Source organism: Panthera leo, chromosome A2, assembly GCF_018350215.1.
Source record: "Panthera leo isolate Ple1 chromosome A2, P.leo_Ple1_pat1.1, whole genome shotgun sequence".
NCBI classification, from domain to species: Eukaryota; Metazoa; Chordata; class Mammalia; order Carnivora; family Felidae; genus Panthera; species Panthera leo.
The window spans coordinates 50,978,726-50,996,782 of record NC_056680.1 but is presented as its reverse complement, the minus strand read 5'-3'; the positions used below and the strand labels follow the sequence as shown (position 1 = coordinate 50,996,782).

General features: G+C 49.9%; 1 protein-coding gene across 5 annotated transcripts in view; it reads right to left on the bottom strand.

The window, feature by feature from the left end:
- The window catches only part of MTMR14 (myotubularin related protein 14), a 45,838-nt gene that overhangs the window by 11,414 nt on the left and 16,367 nt on the right, over positions 1–18,057 (bottom strand). For 4 of the 5 annotated variants that reach the window (XM_042910307.1, XM_042910342.1, XM_042910332.1 and 1 more), the window contains exons 6-16: positions 17,229–17,351; positions 15,874–15,947; positions 11,728–11,798; positions 10,849–10,923; positions 6,243–6,309; positions 4,893–4,978; positions 4,535–4,611; positions 4,235–4,271; positions 1,469–1,539; positions 652–710; positions 340–478 (exon numbers count right to left, since the gene is read on the bottom strand). In XM_042910307.1, coding sequence (XP_042766241.1) covers positions 340–478; positions 652–710; positions 1,469–1,539; positions 4,235–4,271; positions 4,535–4,611; positions 4,893–4,978; positions 6,243–6,309; positions 10,849–10,923; positions 11,728–11,798; positions 15,874–15,947; positions 17,229–17,351 — 879 coding nt within the window. The remainder of the gene's footprint in view (positions 1–339; positions 479–651; positions 711–1,468; positions 1,540–4,234; positions 4,272–4,534; positions 4,612–4,892; positions 4,979–6,242; positions 6,310–10,848; positions 10,924–11,727; positions 11,799–15,873; positions 15,948–17,228; positions 17,352–18,057) is intronic. The other variant, XM_042910313.1, reaches the window with a different exon arrangement.

The window sequence follows — 18,057 nt, the reverse complement described above, 5'->3', positions numbered from 1 at the left end:
CCCCCCGCCGCCTGCAACCTCCCAGGCAAATGATACAAGGGAGCTCCTCCAGGGAGTCTTCTTAACACCAGCCTCCCCTCACCCCCACCCTGTCTGCCCAGCCCAGCAGCTTCTTTCTTCATCTCACAGAGAGCCCCGGTCCTTTATGTTCCTGGGCCACCACGGACAGTGCCCCTCACCAACCAGATGGCTGGCCTCTGAGGTCCAGGAGAGACAGCAGGACAGGGAGCTGTGCTCTCAGCCCTACTGTCGGGGGTCCCTTTTGTTCTTGGGGCTCCCTGGAGCTGGTGGCCCTGGGCCACAGCTGTGAGCAAGCTTAGTTCCAGCCTGGCCCCTCACCAAGCTGCCTGAGTCTGTGCTCCTGCAGGGACCAGCTCCACGGCCTCATAGGTGAAACTCCCGGCGGCTCCTGGGGAGCTCTCCATGACCAGAGAGAAGTCACTGCCAAGGCTGGTGGTGCTGCCACGGTCCTTTCGTCCTGAAAGAAGCAAGTGCCATCAGTCAGCACATTATCTTCTCACACTACTGGTCCCCCACTTCTTCCATACCATACAGCTGGAAAGAGAAGTTTCTAGAACAAACAGTTCCTGTGTGGTCTATACTAAGAAATATGCACAGAGGAAGGGAAACCTGCTGGGGCCTGTAACTCACTCAGCATACAGATATCTTCCAGAGTGAAGCCTGCGTCCCGGGCTGGTAAACTCTTCCTCCTATAAACAGAAACAGAATAGTGAATTACATTCGGGGCCGGGGGCTCTTTTGTCGTCCCCATGCCCGGCATGCTGTTTGCCCGGGAAAGAAGCTCCAACTCACTGACAACTCAATGAGACATGTCCTACCTAGAGTGTTGCAAAACATCAGGCCACTTCTGAGAGGCCAGCAAAGTCTGACTCCTTCCTTTCACCTTGGCCCCCCAGAGTTCAATCTGGTCCAACACACCTAGGAGCTTGGATTTGGAAGGCAAGTGAATTCAGAAAAGATACCAACTCTCACAGAGGTCGTAAGGCAACTGCCAGACAAGACTCCTGTGCTTCCCAGGCTGGAGGCAGATTGTTCCACGATGGTGGGCTGCACAGCGACACAGACACACCGCTGCAGCAGCCCAGGGAAGGGCAGGCAGAAGAATTTGCCTCAGCCAGAGACTGGAGTGTCGGGAGTCCTCCTGTGCTTCGGCTGGCTTTTCCCTGCAGCAGTGTGCCCTGCTTAGTCACCAGAGACCACTCCTTGGTCCGAAAGCCCTTCTGCTAGTATAACTGCAGGCAGACCCCAGCCCTGCCTCACAGGCAGAAGAGCCTCTTCCCTGACTAGATGTCACCAGGGATCTCTACCCTGGCCTCAGAGGTCAGCTTGCCAAGCAGGCAGGGAAGCCAGGCAAGGCTAAGACAGTGAGTGAGACCCTGCCTACCCTTCCCAGAATGGTCCTTCCCAGAGCGCCCTGCCCAGAGTGAGAGAAAAGCCTTCTCCTCACCTCTGTGTCTTCAGAGCAGAGAACTCCTCAGAGATGATATGCTTCAAAAAATTGAAGCAGAAGAAGAAAATCTGAAGAAACCAAAAAGCAATACACATGAGAAGACAGCTTTCTCCAAGGAAGAGAATCTAGCAGCCAGCCACCTGGTCAGCCTGCTGACAGTTAACAGCCCTGCCTCGGGGACCCTGATGGATACTCTGCTCTATAAACAGTACAGGTGGGAAAGGGCTTAGCAGACCGGGCAGATGTGCCTGGGCGGAGCCAAGGAAGGTTTCATACATGGGTAAGCCACGGAGTTTTCCAACCACCTTCAAATTCAACATGCATGTTCTCAAGCTACTGAAAAGGATAAAGGGAATGGCAGCTTTCCCCCTCAGCCTCTTCTAAGAATCCCAAGGAGAGAGGCTAACCAGGAAGAACAGCTGGGAGAGAGATTATTTGGGGGTGAGATTAATGGACACCGTGGGAACATAATGGAAGGGAAAGGGATCAGATTTTGTAGGGGAAATACCCAGATATAGTAGTTCAAAACGACCAGGGTTCAGGGACAGCCATGATCTGGCTCAGAATCTGAGATGGGCACAGGCAGGAAGAGCTTCTGACCTCTAGCTGCATCCCCACCACTCTGGGCAAATTCTCTCTCTTCCTTTCCAGCCAGTGCCCTAGTCAAATGGGCCTCCATGAAGTGCACAAAGGCAGTCTCTGGGGGCGGGGAGCCTAGGTGGCTCAGTCGGTTGAGCAGCTGACTCTTGATTTCCACTCAGGTCCTGATCTCACGGTTCATGAGTCCGAGCCCCTTGTCAGGCTCTGCCCTGAGGTGACAGTGCAGAGCCTGCTTGGGATTCTCTCTCTCCCTCTCTCTGCCCCTCCCCTCTGCTTGCATGCGTATGTGCGCTCTCTCTCAAAATAAACAAATGTTTAAAAAAAGGCAGTCTCTGCACTTTTTAAATAAACTCCACAGTGACTCCGAAAGGTGTGGCCCATCAAACCCTCACTCAGATAAACACCCACACACTATCCCAGAACCCCAGACGATTTCCTCAAACAAACAACCCCCACCCCCACCCCCAAAAAGGGAAGGCAGGTACCCAGGTGGGGTCAGTATGAAAATGTGTGTTACATAAAATTAAATAGGTGTCTTCACCACAGACTCTTTAAAGTCTTTAATATGCCAGTACGCTGTGAACCTCGAGGGCTGGAGACAAGGACAGAGTGCTATTTAAGAGGCCCCTAGGTTTTGTTTTTTGTTTGTTTTAAAGCATCAGTGTCTGGAGTGTCTGGTTGGGGTTAGGGAAAAGCCCAGGCATGCTTGGGTGGCTCAGTTGGTTGAGCATCTGACTTCAGCTCAGGTCATGATTTCACGGTCCATGAGTTTGAGCCCCACATCGGGCTCTGTGCTGCAGCTTGGAGCCTGGAGCCTCCTTCAGATTCTGTGTCTCCCTCTCTCTTTGCCCCTCCTCCACTCATGCTCTGTCTCTCAAAAATGAATAAATGTTAAAACATTTAAAAAAAAAAAAAAAGCCCACACCCTGAAAACTGACCCTCCCAGCTGAGAAGACCCTCTTGTTTATGCTGAGAGATGGCCAGGGTCTGAATCCAGACCCTGTTGGGCTCAGCCTCATCCACTGTCCAGTTTCTGAAGGCAGAATCTGCCTTCCCTTGGGGGTAAGGGAGATGGTGTGGTGTACAGAATGCTCTGGAGCACCAGTGAGTCTCAAAATGACAGGCTGCAAAGGGGCTTTATGTGCCAATTTCAATGCCAAAGTCACCGCCTCTGACAGAGTTCACGGAGGCCTCTGAGGAACAGGCTTATGAGCTCTGCAGCCCTGGCAGATGCGATAAGCACTCAGAAGAGATCTGGAAGGGGAGAGAAGCCGCTGAGAGGGAGGAACAAAAGGAGGAGGCACAAGATAAGATGCTTGGAAAGAAGGCAGCCTCAGGAGGGTGAGAAAGACGTTTCAGGAAAAGGGGGGTGGGTGGACAGGGGGCAGAAAAGAAAGCGCTAACGCTGTGTGACAGCTCCCACACTGGGCACCTAGACTTATTCTCTTTGTGAGGCAGCACAATTAACACCAGGAGACCCAAGGTTAATCACATTACTCAAGGTCACCAGGTAATAGGTGGGAAAACCAGGGTTCAAACTCGGGTCTGACTCCTGGTCTATGCGCTGGGCAAACAGGCTGAAAAACAAGCCCACCAAAGAGGCAAAGACTGCAAAAAGCAGAAAAGGATGGGGTGTGGAGACGACAGAGAGGGAAAGAAGGGACGGCACCCAGAGAGTAAGGGAACCCTGGAGCCCTGCTGGCTGTGCCTGGTCTGGGCCTGGGGTGGTGGTGAGCAGTTGGCCAAGACTCTGCTTAGTCGGCTGGCCCTGGGGCTTCAAAGCTGCTGAGTGGGTGTGATGAGGAAAAGAGACAGGAAAGAGCCTCTGGGTTGTAGCTGTAGGGCTGAGGGGCCAAGGAAAAGCTTGTAACTTGGTTCCATAACTGAGTGCAGAAAACAAGGTCACCCATAAGAAAAATGGCAGCAAAAGCAAGGGGAAGAGAAATGACAGATGAGGTGATTGCAGTGAGTGAAGGCAAATGTCTTATCTCTACCTCAGGGAGAAGAACAGAGGGTCAGGACTGGGGCTATAGTGCTGGTGCTTTTCGGGCTGTGCTGCCCGATCCCTACACAATGGAGCAAGGAACTGCTCCCTCTGTGCGGACACCAAACAGAAGTCATGCTAATGGTCTCAGGGCCCAGGTGTTTACTCATAGTACCCACCTCCTCTCCTTTGCTGAGCCGATCTACCAACATGTGCCTGAAACAAGAAGGTGAGGAGGTCAAAGAGAGCAGCGCCATGACAGGAAGTCAAAGGGGGACTGGAGTCACAGTGGGGAGACCCTGGCTTTGGCACTACAACCTCAGGTGGGGCCTAACAAGCACCTTCAGGCTTCCCCAAAGAGGAGGGAGTGTCTTCACCTCTAGCCCTGTCACACAAGCCACCACACCCAAATACACTTGGAAACGCAGTTCCCAAGGCACTGCCCCCACCCAACAACCTGACATTCCCCAAAGGCTTACCCGAAGAGGAACCAGTCGTAGGCCACAGTCAGGTAGAGGATCTCAGCAGGCTTTAGGGATGTGTGGATAAGCCCATCCTGGAAGAAACCAGAGAGACTGCCAAGTTTAGAAAGGTGACCCCCACGATAAAGCCCCCTCCTTGTCTCAGAAGCTGAACTGCAACCACAGACGCAGTGACAACCAGGCTGCCCCAAAGCCCCAAGAACAGTGTTGAACCCGGCACTTGCTCTCAACACTTGGGGTCCCTCACTCCAAATCTCGATTTTCTGGAGACAGTCCTAATTCTCCCAAAGGGTAGATCTTGGTAGATGGCCTCTGAAAGCTCCCTGACTCCACAGCCCAGCCCATCCATACTCACAGCCCACAAGGAAAGGCGCAGGAGAGAGATGAAGAGTGGTGTCCGGTCCCAGCCCGAGATACAGTGTACCAGCAGCCCGCTGTCATCTACTCAGGAACCACACAACAGGAGGCCCAGAAGAAAAGCACACGAGTGGATGAGTAGGGGACATGCTCCCGCCCTGGCCTGGTGTCAGAAAGCCAGGCTAGCCCTACTCTCCTTCTTCCTGGTGGGCCTCTCCAAGATTCGTCTCCAACCTAGTTCTGGAAAGGGGTGGGTGATAGGCACTTGTCTCTGTACACAGCATTTCTTCTTTCTTCTGGCTATCTTTCTAGGTACTTCTTAGAAAGCAGTGCTGCCCAAGCAGGTCTTTTAGGTGAGGCTGGTCTGCAACTCCCCACCTGGGGCCCTACAGTTACTCTGGGGGAAGACAATTCTTCACTGTGCAGGGCTTTCCCAGGAACTACAGGACATTTGGGATCCTTGGCTAAGGACCCACTAAATGCTAGCAGGCTTTCTCCAATTCCTACAACAGCCACCTCTCCAGAGGTCCCCTTGAGGGGCAGTACTGCCCAGGTAGAGAACCACTGCCTAATTCCAGAGGCTGGTATGACTTTTTTGTACACCTGGCCACAGTGACTGGTTCAAGGATGGGCACTTGACCCAAACTGGGCCAATGAGCATGAGCTCTGGGACAGAGGCTCACTCTCTCTTCAGGGGAGGTAAGATGGCAGGATACAAGTCAAGAATGGGTGCCAGCCATGAAGCTAACCAGAAACAAGGAGAGTGGGTTTGAGAAACAAGGAGATTCTTTGTGACATTTCTTAGGCACCTGGCTCTGCTGTGGGGCTTTCTTGGTTATATAAGCTAACACGTTTTTACTTGTTTGAGCAAGAGCAACCCCACAGAAGTCTTGACTGGTATCAATGAGTCCACCAGCCCACCCTAGAGACACTGAGCATGACAGACCCAACCAATCACAACAGCCAAGCCGCCTAGAGTACCATCTGGAGAACAGGCCCTCTAGGGACTTTTGTGTGTGCCCAGTAAGAAACCAGGACTGATTTTTCTCTCATCTTTCTGAATTAGAAGAGGCATTTCTGACACCACACACAACACTGATGATCAAAGGTCAGCTGCCCTTAGTGTAGAAACACTGTGTGTAGTTCAGATGGTAAGGAGTGCACAATGTAGTTTTCTAAGGTTTTGAGAAAGAGGAACAAAGATGCCAATGGACAGGGGAATCCCCAAATCCTTTTCCCATAAAGCAAAAGGTAGGTGTGTGACCCCAACAAACATGTTCACAGTATCATGACCTGGGAATACCCAGAAGGTCCAATGGCTTGAGAGTTCACACAGAGGCAGACTCACCGTCGCTGTTAATTATGGAAAGCAGCAGTTTCAGGTAGTTTTGTGTTTGTTGCACCAGGTCCCAACTCTGTTGAAGAATGATAAAAGGTCTCTTGGTATTGATATTTAACTCAGGGAATTCAACGGATTTAAAAAATAAAATCCAACAGTTATTCTGAGACAACAAGACCCAGGATCTTGGTCACTGTCCACAGGCCCTAAATCCCAGATAATCTGACATTTCACTCCCCACTCCAAGAGCGCTCTCCCTGCACCCTTACCCTGTGGGCCACCATCACCCTGTGCTCTAACACGATGTGATGGTGAGGGATGGGAAGCCACGCAGGGGCCTGGGCAACTCATAGCCCCACACCCAGCAGCAGCTACACGTTAGCCTCCTCTAAGCCCTGGGCTCCCAGCACAGCTGTCCACGGAGTTGGTGGCAGCAAACAAAGAGCCTGAGCCTACGACCACTGCTGCCAAATGCAAAGAGCCATTCTTTCACCCATGATCACATCAGAGAAAATATCAACCGTCTCATCGACCATGTAGCTTTCATGTTTTACTGCTATTCACTGCAAACTCTGTCCTTTGATAAATAATAAGTATAGTCTGTTTGGCAGAAAGATCTTTTAATACAGGAGGTCCATGAGGTGGGAGATGAAATATAAGAAAAACTGCAAAGAGATGGGAACTTCTGTTCTAGCCCAAGCAAAAGGTCCAGACCAGACGCTCTGAGAAACAGTCTACTGGAATCTGGAATTCCATGGGAGGGCCTGACCCGATTCTGAGTGCCCGCTCCCCTAGCTGGGGGAAGCCTCCTAACACAACTACGTATCATTGTTCTGGGGCTGTGTGGAGAGGGCAGCAAGTGCCAGTGAGAAAGCACTTCCTGGGGGAGGGTGAACATGGCACCTGTAACCATAATGGTTTTCCCAGGAATTTAAAACAGGCTCATTTACCTGACCCTCCACAGCCCCTGGAGAGCTCTGACCCACTTTCAGCAGCTCTTGAGACGGTCGCTTGCAGCACTGCACTAATAAAGTTGCTACCCGTAGTAGCACAGGGGTCTTGTCACTCATCTGGCTCAACCTGTCATACACACCATCGCCAACAGACTTCCTCTGAGCTGTTAATTCTTGTGGGTGAGGAAAAGCAGGAGGGGGAAGGGAGGAGGCAGGAGCTATGTGACAGCACAAAGTCCGGGGAGGTCAGGTAAGCCAGGGAAGACTGCAGCAGCCAGAAGGCAGGAAGTGACGCAGGGCTGTAGCCTGCAGAGCTCCGGTAACTATGGTGGCTACTGGAAGGGGATACCAATGACCAGGGAGAGGCAGCAGATTCACTGTGCCCAGTGCTGGGGTAGGAACCAGAGGCTGGGGGGGGGTTGGGGGGGGGGGGGGCTCTGGGTTGGTAGAGGCCCAAAGTCCTACAGCTAATCTGAGCTGGGGCAGAACCCAGCCCTGCCAGACTGGGAGAGTCACCTTTGCAGTCACGTGCTATATACTACGGGGACTCTCTTCCTAAGCGCTCCATGAAAAAGTCTATGGGGATAGAGCGGAGCACCATGCCACTGCTTATGTGTCTATGCTTGGAGTACTCTTCCCCATGGCTGGCAAACTCGTACTCATCCTTCAAAAGCCCACGCCCGTTATGTTCTATTGAGTCTTTAGTAGCCATAGATCAATACCTCTGCTGCCCAGGTGACGATTATGTTTTGCCTCTTTTCCTAGACTGAGCCTAGTGAGGGCGGAGGCCGTTTTGGAATCCTTTGCATCTTCAAGGCTTAGTGCTTTGGGATGAGGAGTAGAATGTTACCTCTCTATTCATGGTCAGGCTCCAGCTTGAGGAGAAGCAGGCACTGGAAGGGGCCTTGCGGCCCAGAAACAATGAGCACACCTCTAAGGAATTCAATCTGGTTATGTGGAGGGCAGCAACACCAAAACATGTACTGCCAGAAGTGTTCCCACACTTGTGAACATGAACTGAGGGCCCCTCCCTGGCAAACAGCAGGGTCCATGATGGCCTGGGCCCTAACAGGGCTGCAGGAGAGGGAAGACAAGGAGAACTGCCGCCAGTGTGCTGACTAAAAGGCACCTGTAGGATCCTGCAGGACATGTAACCAGCCAGCAGGTTGAGCGTAGCATGATCCATGGGGATCAGGAGGGAAGTTTCCTGAAGGTGGTGACATCCATATAAGAGGGAAGGGAAAGGAGACAAGTGTTTCTGGCAGAGGGAACAGCATGTGCAAACCAGGAGAACACTCTTCTCTAAGGGGCTAAAAGGAGGCCAGTGTGACTGGAGGAGAAGAGGGAGAGGACGGCTAGTCACCAGAACGAGGCTGAACTGTGTGGAGCTGAGCAGCCCACATAAGGGTCACTGGACTGTACTCTGAGGAAAATGGGAAAGTCAGTGGCACATTCTAAGGAAGGGGTGACAATAATGACCTTTGACCGTCATTTGAGTACTGCTATCTGCCAGGCCCTACTCAAGTGCTTTACGTTCACGATTTCTAGTCCCGCCTCAGGGTGGCCCCACTCAGATGCGAGATGCCAGGAGATGACGGGGCCTAGACTAGGCTTAGTGGTACAACAGATGGAGGCAAGGTCTGGAGAGTTTCACCAGGGGCAGAGATTTATAGAACCGATGACCCTGGCATTGGAGGTGGGAGGAAAAACCCCCAAGTTTCAACTTTGAGTATCTGGGTAAGTGGTGGACGGCCGGGGGATGCTGTGGGTTGTGGCCAATTCCATTTCAGGAATCCTGAGTTTAGGGTATTGCCTGAAAGGACACTTGTAAGAGGTGATATAGGTGTGGATCCCCAAGAAAGGCCTGGCCCAGAGTTCCGGGCGTGGTGACCTAGCAGGGGGTAACAGAGTGGATGGCAAACAAGATCACCTGGGGAGGTAAGGAGGAGTAACAGGGAGTCCTGACACTCGTGCTGAAGGGGCAGACAGGGCAGAGCCTACATGTGGACTGAGGAAGAGGATGGTAGGAGGGCCAGTGAGACTCTGGGTCTGAGCAATACTGGAGAGGCAGGCATCGCGGGAAAATGCCCTGCCCGTCTACTTTTTGTGCCCAGGATTTTATTAGTGTTCACTCTCTCGAGTTAACAAGCTAGCAGCCTACTTCTTAATTATCATCATTAAAGTTGGTCTGGCATTTCAGTTAAGAGGCCACTTTCACACTGTGATCATACTTGAACCTCGCCACAACTCTGAAACAGGCGCTGTCAGCTCCACTTGTAGAGGACAGTGAGGCCACTTGCTCAAAGCCACGAAGCGGTGAGAGAAGGGCCAGGTGAGCTGCAGCCTGGATCCAATGCCTCCACCTACTAAGCAGAGCTCCTCCTCAGATGCACAGGACTCCTTCTTGAACAGACATACACCCCTGGCAGTATCAACACATCAAACCCGTACATTCGCACCTTATTTGTTTAAGTAAGTAGTTCAACAGACCCAGTTTGTGCCCAAGGAGAAACAACAGTGCCAGAAAAGAGAGTAAGGGTGGCCCGCGGTAGGGCCTATCCGGCACCTCTGCATACAACAAATTTAGAAGGAAACGTGCGGGTTCCTTTGGCCACTCAGTCTGTCTAGGACAACAGAGCCCACGGTGATATGGGAGTACACAGCTCCCTACCAGGTGAGCTGGGCCTCTCAGACAGAGGGAGATCTGAAGGCTGGAAGGGAACTGGCCAGACCTGGGAGCACAGAAAAAAGGGAGGGAAACAGAATGTTTTCTGGGTATTCACTGGCTTGGCCTTTCCGGCTCTAGGCTTCACGCCAGTTTCTGTGCTGGGGATGCACAAGCTATGGCTTCCCATCCTCCTGAAGCTCAGTCTATTGGAGATGGAGAAGCAGATCTCTAAATCGGTGACTACAGCTCAGTGGAAAATTCCATGACAGACATATTCAGGGTAAAAGGGGATGCAGATACAGGCATCCAACCCTCTGGGGAGAGGGGAGAGGAGGTACATCAGGGAAGTTTTCCTGGAGTAGACACTGGAGCAGAATCCTAAAGGCACTATGTCATCCAGATAAGAGGAGGTGACGAAGTGGCAGCCAGGTAGAAGGAACAGACGCAGGGAAGGCAGTGGCAAGAGCAAGGATAGTGGTCTCGGCTGAAGCAAGTGGCAAGGACACTGCTGATGGCCTTTGGGGCTTCTACAGTGGGCTAAACATCGTAGAGAGAGGGATCCATGGAGACTGGGGCTCCATCCATGGTGAGAGGGGAGACAGCACAATGGAAATAATTTTAAAGTTTCTATAATCAAACGAGGTCAGACAGCTCTGCACTTCCTCTGGCAGAACATGCATTTAAAAGGAAAAATGAAAAACAGTCGCTAAAGACCAGAGCTGGAAAAGCAGACTCCATGAGGTCCTCTGGAAACAGAACCTGCTGGTGGATGTACATCTTTGAGTGAGTCATGATCAGAAAGCTTTGATTTTCTGGGCCAAGAGCAAATCAGGAGAGAGTTAAATGGATAATCAGTTCCTTCTCTCCCAGGCTGTGAGAAGTCAGAGGGCACGAGTCAGACCTTCTGGTATCTGCGTGAAGGACTTCTGGGGCCAGTACCAGGGCCCCCCTGTACCCCTCCCCTATCCCACCCTGCTCGAGTTGGACCCCTCACCTGATACTGGCTCCAGTCAATGTTCAGAGAGCAAGTCAGGAAATCGGGGATGCTCAGTGGGGCATCGACGTAGTCCTGGGGACAGAAAGACACCTGTGAGATGCAGGCCAGCCACCAGAAGAAGCCATGGTGACAGGGAAGGTCATGGCCCTGAAGCTGTGTCTACCAGAGTCTGGCCTTCCACAGTGCTTGCCTTCTCCAGGCCAGATGCCTATGCTACCCAGCAAGTGACAGTTTTAAAATCAAAGGGACCAGATTAGTGCTTCCAAGTGGAGCTTTTCAGTGGGCCATTCTAGTGTCTGCTGCTGAGACAGACATGTGAATCTGTATTCAGCATCCAGCAGCCTCCTGTGGCCTGCTCCCGCTGACTGGGAAAGGAAGAGAATGCTGGTCCCACTTTTTACACAGATGGTGGAACAGACAGGAAAGAGATTTCCTATTTTGTCCCTGAAAAATCCTTTGAAGAAACAAATTACAGGGGGACAGGAAAGTACATATAAAAAAATATATGAAAGTATATATGAAAATATGTATATATATAAACATATACATACAAAGAAAAGAGGGAGGGAAAATAATGATACTCATCCATGGAAGAGAAGAAAAAGGAAAAGGGTAGTTGTTTTCTCCAAAAAGACTGCAAGCTGTTCTCCAGGTCTCCCTTTGCAAAGAGATGTTAAGACCGGGGCGCCTGAGTGGCTCAGTCGGTTGAGTAACTGACTCTTGGGTTTCAGCTCAGGTCATGATCTCAAAGTTCATGAGATGGCGCCCTACATTGGGCTCTGTGCTTTTGATTCTTTTCTTCTGCCCCTCCCCTGTGCTCTCAAAATAAATAAACATTTAAAAAAATGTTAAGTTGATAAATGTTACTGCTCATACCTGCTTCCAGTTAAAAATGAGCCCTTCAGCCATGTAATCTCGATCCTTATATTCCTTGAAAAATTCACAGCCTGGAAAAGAAGGGCAGAGTTAAGGTATTACCCTTGCTAATCCAGTTTCCTGAGAGGCCCCTGAGTGCTGAAGGACCAAGGTGACCACCAGCTCACACACTTCTCCGTGCTGGTGAGCCCCATCTGAGGCCACAGCTGATACGCATGGGGACTAGCACAGGCAGGTGACAGCTAGGGAATGAGTCTCCAGTACTCCTTTGGTTTCTGACTACAAGCCTTCCTGATGAGGTACTGCCTGCCTGCACACCTCTTTGTATCTCTCTCCATCTGGGCTCCGTGGTTATTGGTCACTTCTCCCTACTTCTAGGTCCCTTTGTCCTACATGTCCCTGAAGCGCCAACAGCCGGCAAACAAAGCTTGGCTTATAATCTGAGTGCCGGCAGCACTTTCTGCAGTCACTTATCTAGTTACTGAGGGTCACTCTCTCTAACACTGACATCACAGGCCTCCAGGGACATACTGGAAAAGACCATGGACAGTGCCTGAAACATGACAGGTACTCACGAGACATTTCCATTTCCAACAAACCTGGCCAAGAGGTACTTTTCTGAATCGTTCTCTAGAGAAATTGAAAGAAACCACGCCAGGGTAGGCCCTCAGGAATATAGAGAGGAACAGTGGAGAGAAAGGGCTTCAGCAACATTCTCAGTTTCAAATCTCAGCCTTTCACTCAGCTCTGTGACTGCAAACAGCCTTGATTTTTTCATTTGTATAATGGTTCGAGATGAAATGAAACAATATATATAAAACACCTAGGAAGCACTGGTGCGAATGGCTTTCAGATGACAGCGCACTGTTATTATGACTATGCCACTGTGAGAAGAGCCCACAGTGCCAGCCCTGCAGCTTATACTCAACTGCTTGGCTCACAGAGAATGAGGCTTGCTTGTATGCCACGGCACAGTAAGCATTCTGGGGCTGCTGTGGCTCCAAGCCACAAGAGTGGGAGAAGGCACTCTGAGGTAGCTTCTTGAAGTAATTCTCACTTCCTCAACCAGAACCAATACAAACTCTGGAGCGCACACGCCTCCGGCCACAGGTGCAAGTCTGCTGAGGTCCCCAAAGGCAATCCAACAGTTGTCTGAATTGTGTGGAGGTGGCCACAGGCCAAAAAAACTCACATGGAACTTCCCCAGCTACTCTTGGGCCAAGTTCCTGTGGGAGGCCACCCCAGGGAGGACAGAAAGGGCTCCTTCAGAGAGGAAAGTCTGGAGACACGGCCCATGCTCTCTGCACTCTAATCCCTCAGGCCTCGCTGCTGACTGAGAAGTCAGGAAACAATCCTCAGCTCTAACACTCCAGCCTATTCCAGGATGCTTCACTGGCAGAAAGGAGAAACATAAATATCAGACAGAGGCCCTGGAATTATGAGCCCAGGTTTAGAAAAGACACCAATTATCTCTCTGAGCTTCTTTGAAGGATTGTTTTCCCAAACTCGACCTGCTCAAATCAATACTGCAGGCTCTAGGCTGAGCTCTGGCCAGGCTGTGATGCAGAGGCAATTTCATGGGAGAAATGGATGGAATTAAAATAGATTCAGTCCCCAAGGCAATGCCTGACATTCATTACCTGAAGAGACTTCCAAACCCACTGAAAGTCAAGGGTGGGACCAAAAGCGGGGGTGAGAAGAGCCACTCACTCAAGGCGAAAACCAATCAGACTTGTGCTGTGGAGTTTTCAGTCTATTTTGGTGTCCTGAAGGAAGTGTTCCCAGAACACTTCTCCTGTTCAAGGGCCAGTCCAAGCCCAAGTTACTTGGACAGAGCTAGAAATGACAGCATCGGACTTCCTGTGTGGCCTCACAGTCATTAGAGGACTCAGCTGAGATGCCTTGAACAGCTCCAAACTGCAGTTTGTGACTGGGTTTTGTCAATGGTTAACTATTTCTTTTCCTTGGGACGAAGTAATTCAGGCTTGTAAAGAAATTCAAGAACACAAGCATAGCAGGTAAAAAGTGCTTCTCCTGCTCCTCACCTGGGTGTGTGGTGGCATCCTCCCCACCTCTGGCTTTTTGGTTTCTATTGGTCCCTCTCTCCTTCCCTCCCACCAACACACACACCCAATTGCCAGATGTAGTATGTAAATACTTTGGCAAGAACAGGGGGAAAAAATCCACAGGTTGTATCGTCTTACCATTTTGGCATATCTCTTCCTCACCCTTTCGTGTAACCACATTTCCCCTCTACTGCTGACATACTATACAATTTTGTGTCCCGCTGGGCGTCTTAAGCATCTTTCTATGAGTATGCAATACTTCTATGACTATGTCATCGTCACTCTAAGGAGAATGTTTCTTGCATTCTGCTGGTATAAACAGACAGCGGGATGAACATCCCCAGGCCCACATTAGCTGCATTTGTGGTCTGTTGAATAACTGCATCGAAGGGTGTTAACGTTTCGGGAGTCTGGTAACGGGTTGCCTCACTACAGCAGAAAGGATACTGTGCTCCAGTTCTGAAGCAGTGGTATGCAAACTTTTACCAAAACTATTTTTTCTAAACCCAGCTCTACTTAGAAATGAAATATAAAAAAAGAAAGTGATGCTTGGTTCCTCACACAGCTTTCCTGTTGAGCAGAGTACTTCGGTCTGTGGACCCCAAGACATCTCTTGGGAGTCAAGAGCTAGGTCTGAAAATGAGCTTTAGAGCTAACAGCCCCAGCGCAGACACTCTGGGTAGGACACTTCTGTCACAACATGGCTCTGATACTGTCAAGCCCACAGCAGCATCATGACGGTTTGCATCTACCCAAAGTGGCTTTCAAGAAGAGGAACTTCCCTGAGCCTCTCCTCCACGTACCCATGATTTAGCCTGCTGTTTACTGAGGACCTGCCGGGGATGGTTCCAGCACTTCACTATGAAATAAGCACCATTCTCTTCATTTTATGGAGAGGATGAAGCCAGTGATAAGTAGGGTTAAGGGACTTGTTCAAGGACACACAGTACTATGGCTGGCACTCACGCCCCACTCTGCATGGCACTAACCACTAAGCTGGCAGAGAAGAGTGAAGTGACACTCCAGGGGAGGCCACTGTGAGAGTGCCAAGCTATCACAGGTTGTGGCTTGGATACCACCAGCTCACACCAGTGAGGATACCCTCTCCCACCAAGTACTAGATTAACTTGTCGTTCTAATGAGAAGACCTCGCTGAACAGCAACCTGCCATCATGGGCCCACCTTGCTATTGGCTATGTGGCTCCAATAAGAGGAGACAAGGTCCAGTGCAGGACTGAAGGCAGATGCTGATACTGAGAAGTAGGCGAGACATTTCAAGGAGAAAGAGCACACTTGCTGCTGTCTTGTGCAGACATTAGGGCTCTCTGGCCTCCCTTGCTGGACAAGCAGGTACTGTCAGAAAGCTTAAATGTTACCAGCTGGACCAGTACAGCTTTAGCGTCCAGTGCACACAATACTGCCCTGGCCACAGGTTGTATGCAGATCTGTGCACCAGAGACAAATGCAGCTAGCTCTGTGTACACCAAAGTGCCTTATAACATGGTGAGGCCACCAACCGTGTAAAACTGGAGACAGAGCAATTATGTTCTTTATCACCAGAAGGACCTCACCTGGGGCAATTTCCATAAATAACTTGATCACCCTAAGACAGACATTCAAAGGTTCACATCCACATGGGCCAGTGCAGTGTGATTAGCTGCTGACACAGAGTACTAGTGACGTTGTTCTACGCTTAAATAGTTTACCTGCACAGGGCACTTTGACACACACGATCTCATCTAAGCTTCACAACAAAACCTTGAGTTAAGCCTTTCCAAGTTCCAAATGACATCTGAGAAAACCTGAGGCTTGGAGAGGTGAAGTAACTCGCTCAAGGTTGTAGTAGTAGTACCTGAGCCAGGACTCAATCCCTGGAGTGGAAAGCGCCTTCCGGGACAGTGTCCTACCCTAAGTGTGAGAGCTTAAGAGTGAGACTCACAGTGTCCTATGCTGATCAATGTAAGATGTTCCGGGAAAGATCCCGGGTGCCTATGTACCTAAGTGTAGAAGGCCTGCAAATGGCCTCTGAGAGCTCCTGGTCCTAGGAAACCTGTCACTTGACTAGAAAAGAGCTCCCTACCTGGATATGGGATGGAGAGGAGAGTGAAGTCGGCATAGCGCTGGGCTTTGTCCACCTTCTCGGAGGAGGTTACACTACAAGACAGGACACAATGTGTTATGGCATCACAACACATACGCACCATTCCCCAATGAGCAATTACAACATCAAATGAACCTCTTGCTAAACTACTCTTCAGGGGCACCTGGGTGGCTCAGTCAGTTGTACGTCGTGATTTCGTCTCAGGTCACAATCTCATGGTAAATGAGTTCAAGCCCCGCATAGGGCTCTGTGCTGACAGCATGGAGCCTGCTTGGGATTCTGTCTCCTTCTGTCTCTGCCCTTACCCCGCTTGCAGTCTCTTTCTCAAAAATAAATAAATAAATAAACATAAAAAACAAGCAAACCCACAACTACTATTCAGAATCAGGAATGATTTCCTTTAGCAGTGCTTACTTTGAACAATCGAGAAATATAACTTCTCTGCCTCCTACTCCAACTTCTCAAGCAAGAGAGGTTTTACTCTCTAGTTCGACAGCAACCATAAGCAGAACAAGCTTCCCATTAAGCCCCACAAATGAGGACAGCACAGCTGCCCTGACCCAGCACGGGGAGTCAGCCGAGAGCAAGCAACTGAGACAATGTGCAAAGGGGCCTTTTGGGAGACTCTGGCCTCTTTGGTGTTCTCCAATATTCACTGATGACACTCCTAAACAGGACGGACAAATGGCATCTGACAGGGAAAGACTTAGGGCATTATGACAGATGAAGGGAAGAAGGGCAAAGGGAATGTTCAGGCACCTACAGAATGCTAAGTTGTAAGGCCTCAGTATGCCCTACTTTGTAAGACAAACTCAACATAAGAGTCAATATTATGAAAAAAAGTGTTGGGAAAAACTACAGTCTCATCACCTCATTATTTTCAAATGTTCTCTCCTATCAGATATCAAGATTTAGTCTATATGTGAAATAAAAATTGGGCACAGGCTGATTTTTGTTGTTGTTCCATTTAGAAAGAGAGTCTAATCCACCAGAGATGGTGAGAGCTTGGAACCAAGGGAAAAACCTTCAAGAGTATTTAAGAGAAGGAGGCAGCACAGCACAGGTTAGAGACTCATGGTGCCTCAGTTATTATCTGCATGACCTTGAGCAAGTTACTTAACTTCTCTGTGCTTCAGTTTCTCACCTGGAAGAGAGGGGTAGTAGAGTCTGCCTTGCAAGAGCGTTTGAAGATACAGCTAGAAGATGTACAGAGAGCCCTCAGCATGTGGCCCAGCGTGTGGTGAGCGTTTGGTCACTGCTACATACCAACACTGACCTGAAAAGCTGTGAACACATCACTTCTGCCCATTTCGCAGCAGGTGCCCTGTACTTACTTCATACCAAACTTCACCTTCTTGTTCTCCACCATCAGGTCACAGATGTATTTGACTGACAGGTACCGAAGCAGCTTGATGTCATAGCCTCTGACCTTATCAAAAAGATGTGTGTCGGAACTTCTGAAACAAAGAGCCAGGGGGAGAAGATGTACTACACATTTGTTCAGAGAAGTTTGGGGGGTGGGGGGTAGGGAGCGTGTTCAAGGAGGTATAGATGTCATTGGCAAGAACTTCTATTTCCCTTCTCCAGAAGACAGAGGGAGGGCCAAGACAGGACAACTGGTTTCAGGGAAGGTGACTTTCTAAGAGATTACTCTGCTCTCTGGGACTCATTTCAAAGGGGAGCAATTGGCAGCCAAAAACTGGGAAAGGGCTTTTGGGCACTACTTGACATTAAGCCAGAAGACTCAAGATAATCTCTGAGTTCTAAAAAGCAGCAAGCTGGTGGCTGATAGAGTCTTTGAGCTTCCATTAGAGTTTATCTCCCTCCACCCACCCTTTTTCCCATTTATGATCATTTTTAGCCATAGGATTTTCTCATAATGTAACAGGGTGAAATGCGTGTTGGGAGATGGACTTTGAGAGTTATTTTATCAACTGATCGTGGAATAGTAGCAGGTGAATTCCCTCTACTTAGCAGGTCTAAGAAGCAGAGAGATAAAATTTTTCCTAATCCTCCAGGCTGTCTTTTGAACAGTCATACAGATAAAGGCAAAAGTGGAACAAGTAAACAGTCCCCATTAATTTTTTAATGCCCACTGCTTTGCTGTACACAGCAGTCTCCTCGCCAAGAACAGCGTATGCTATGGAAGGCGGCCTGGCTGAG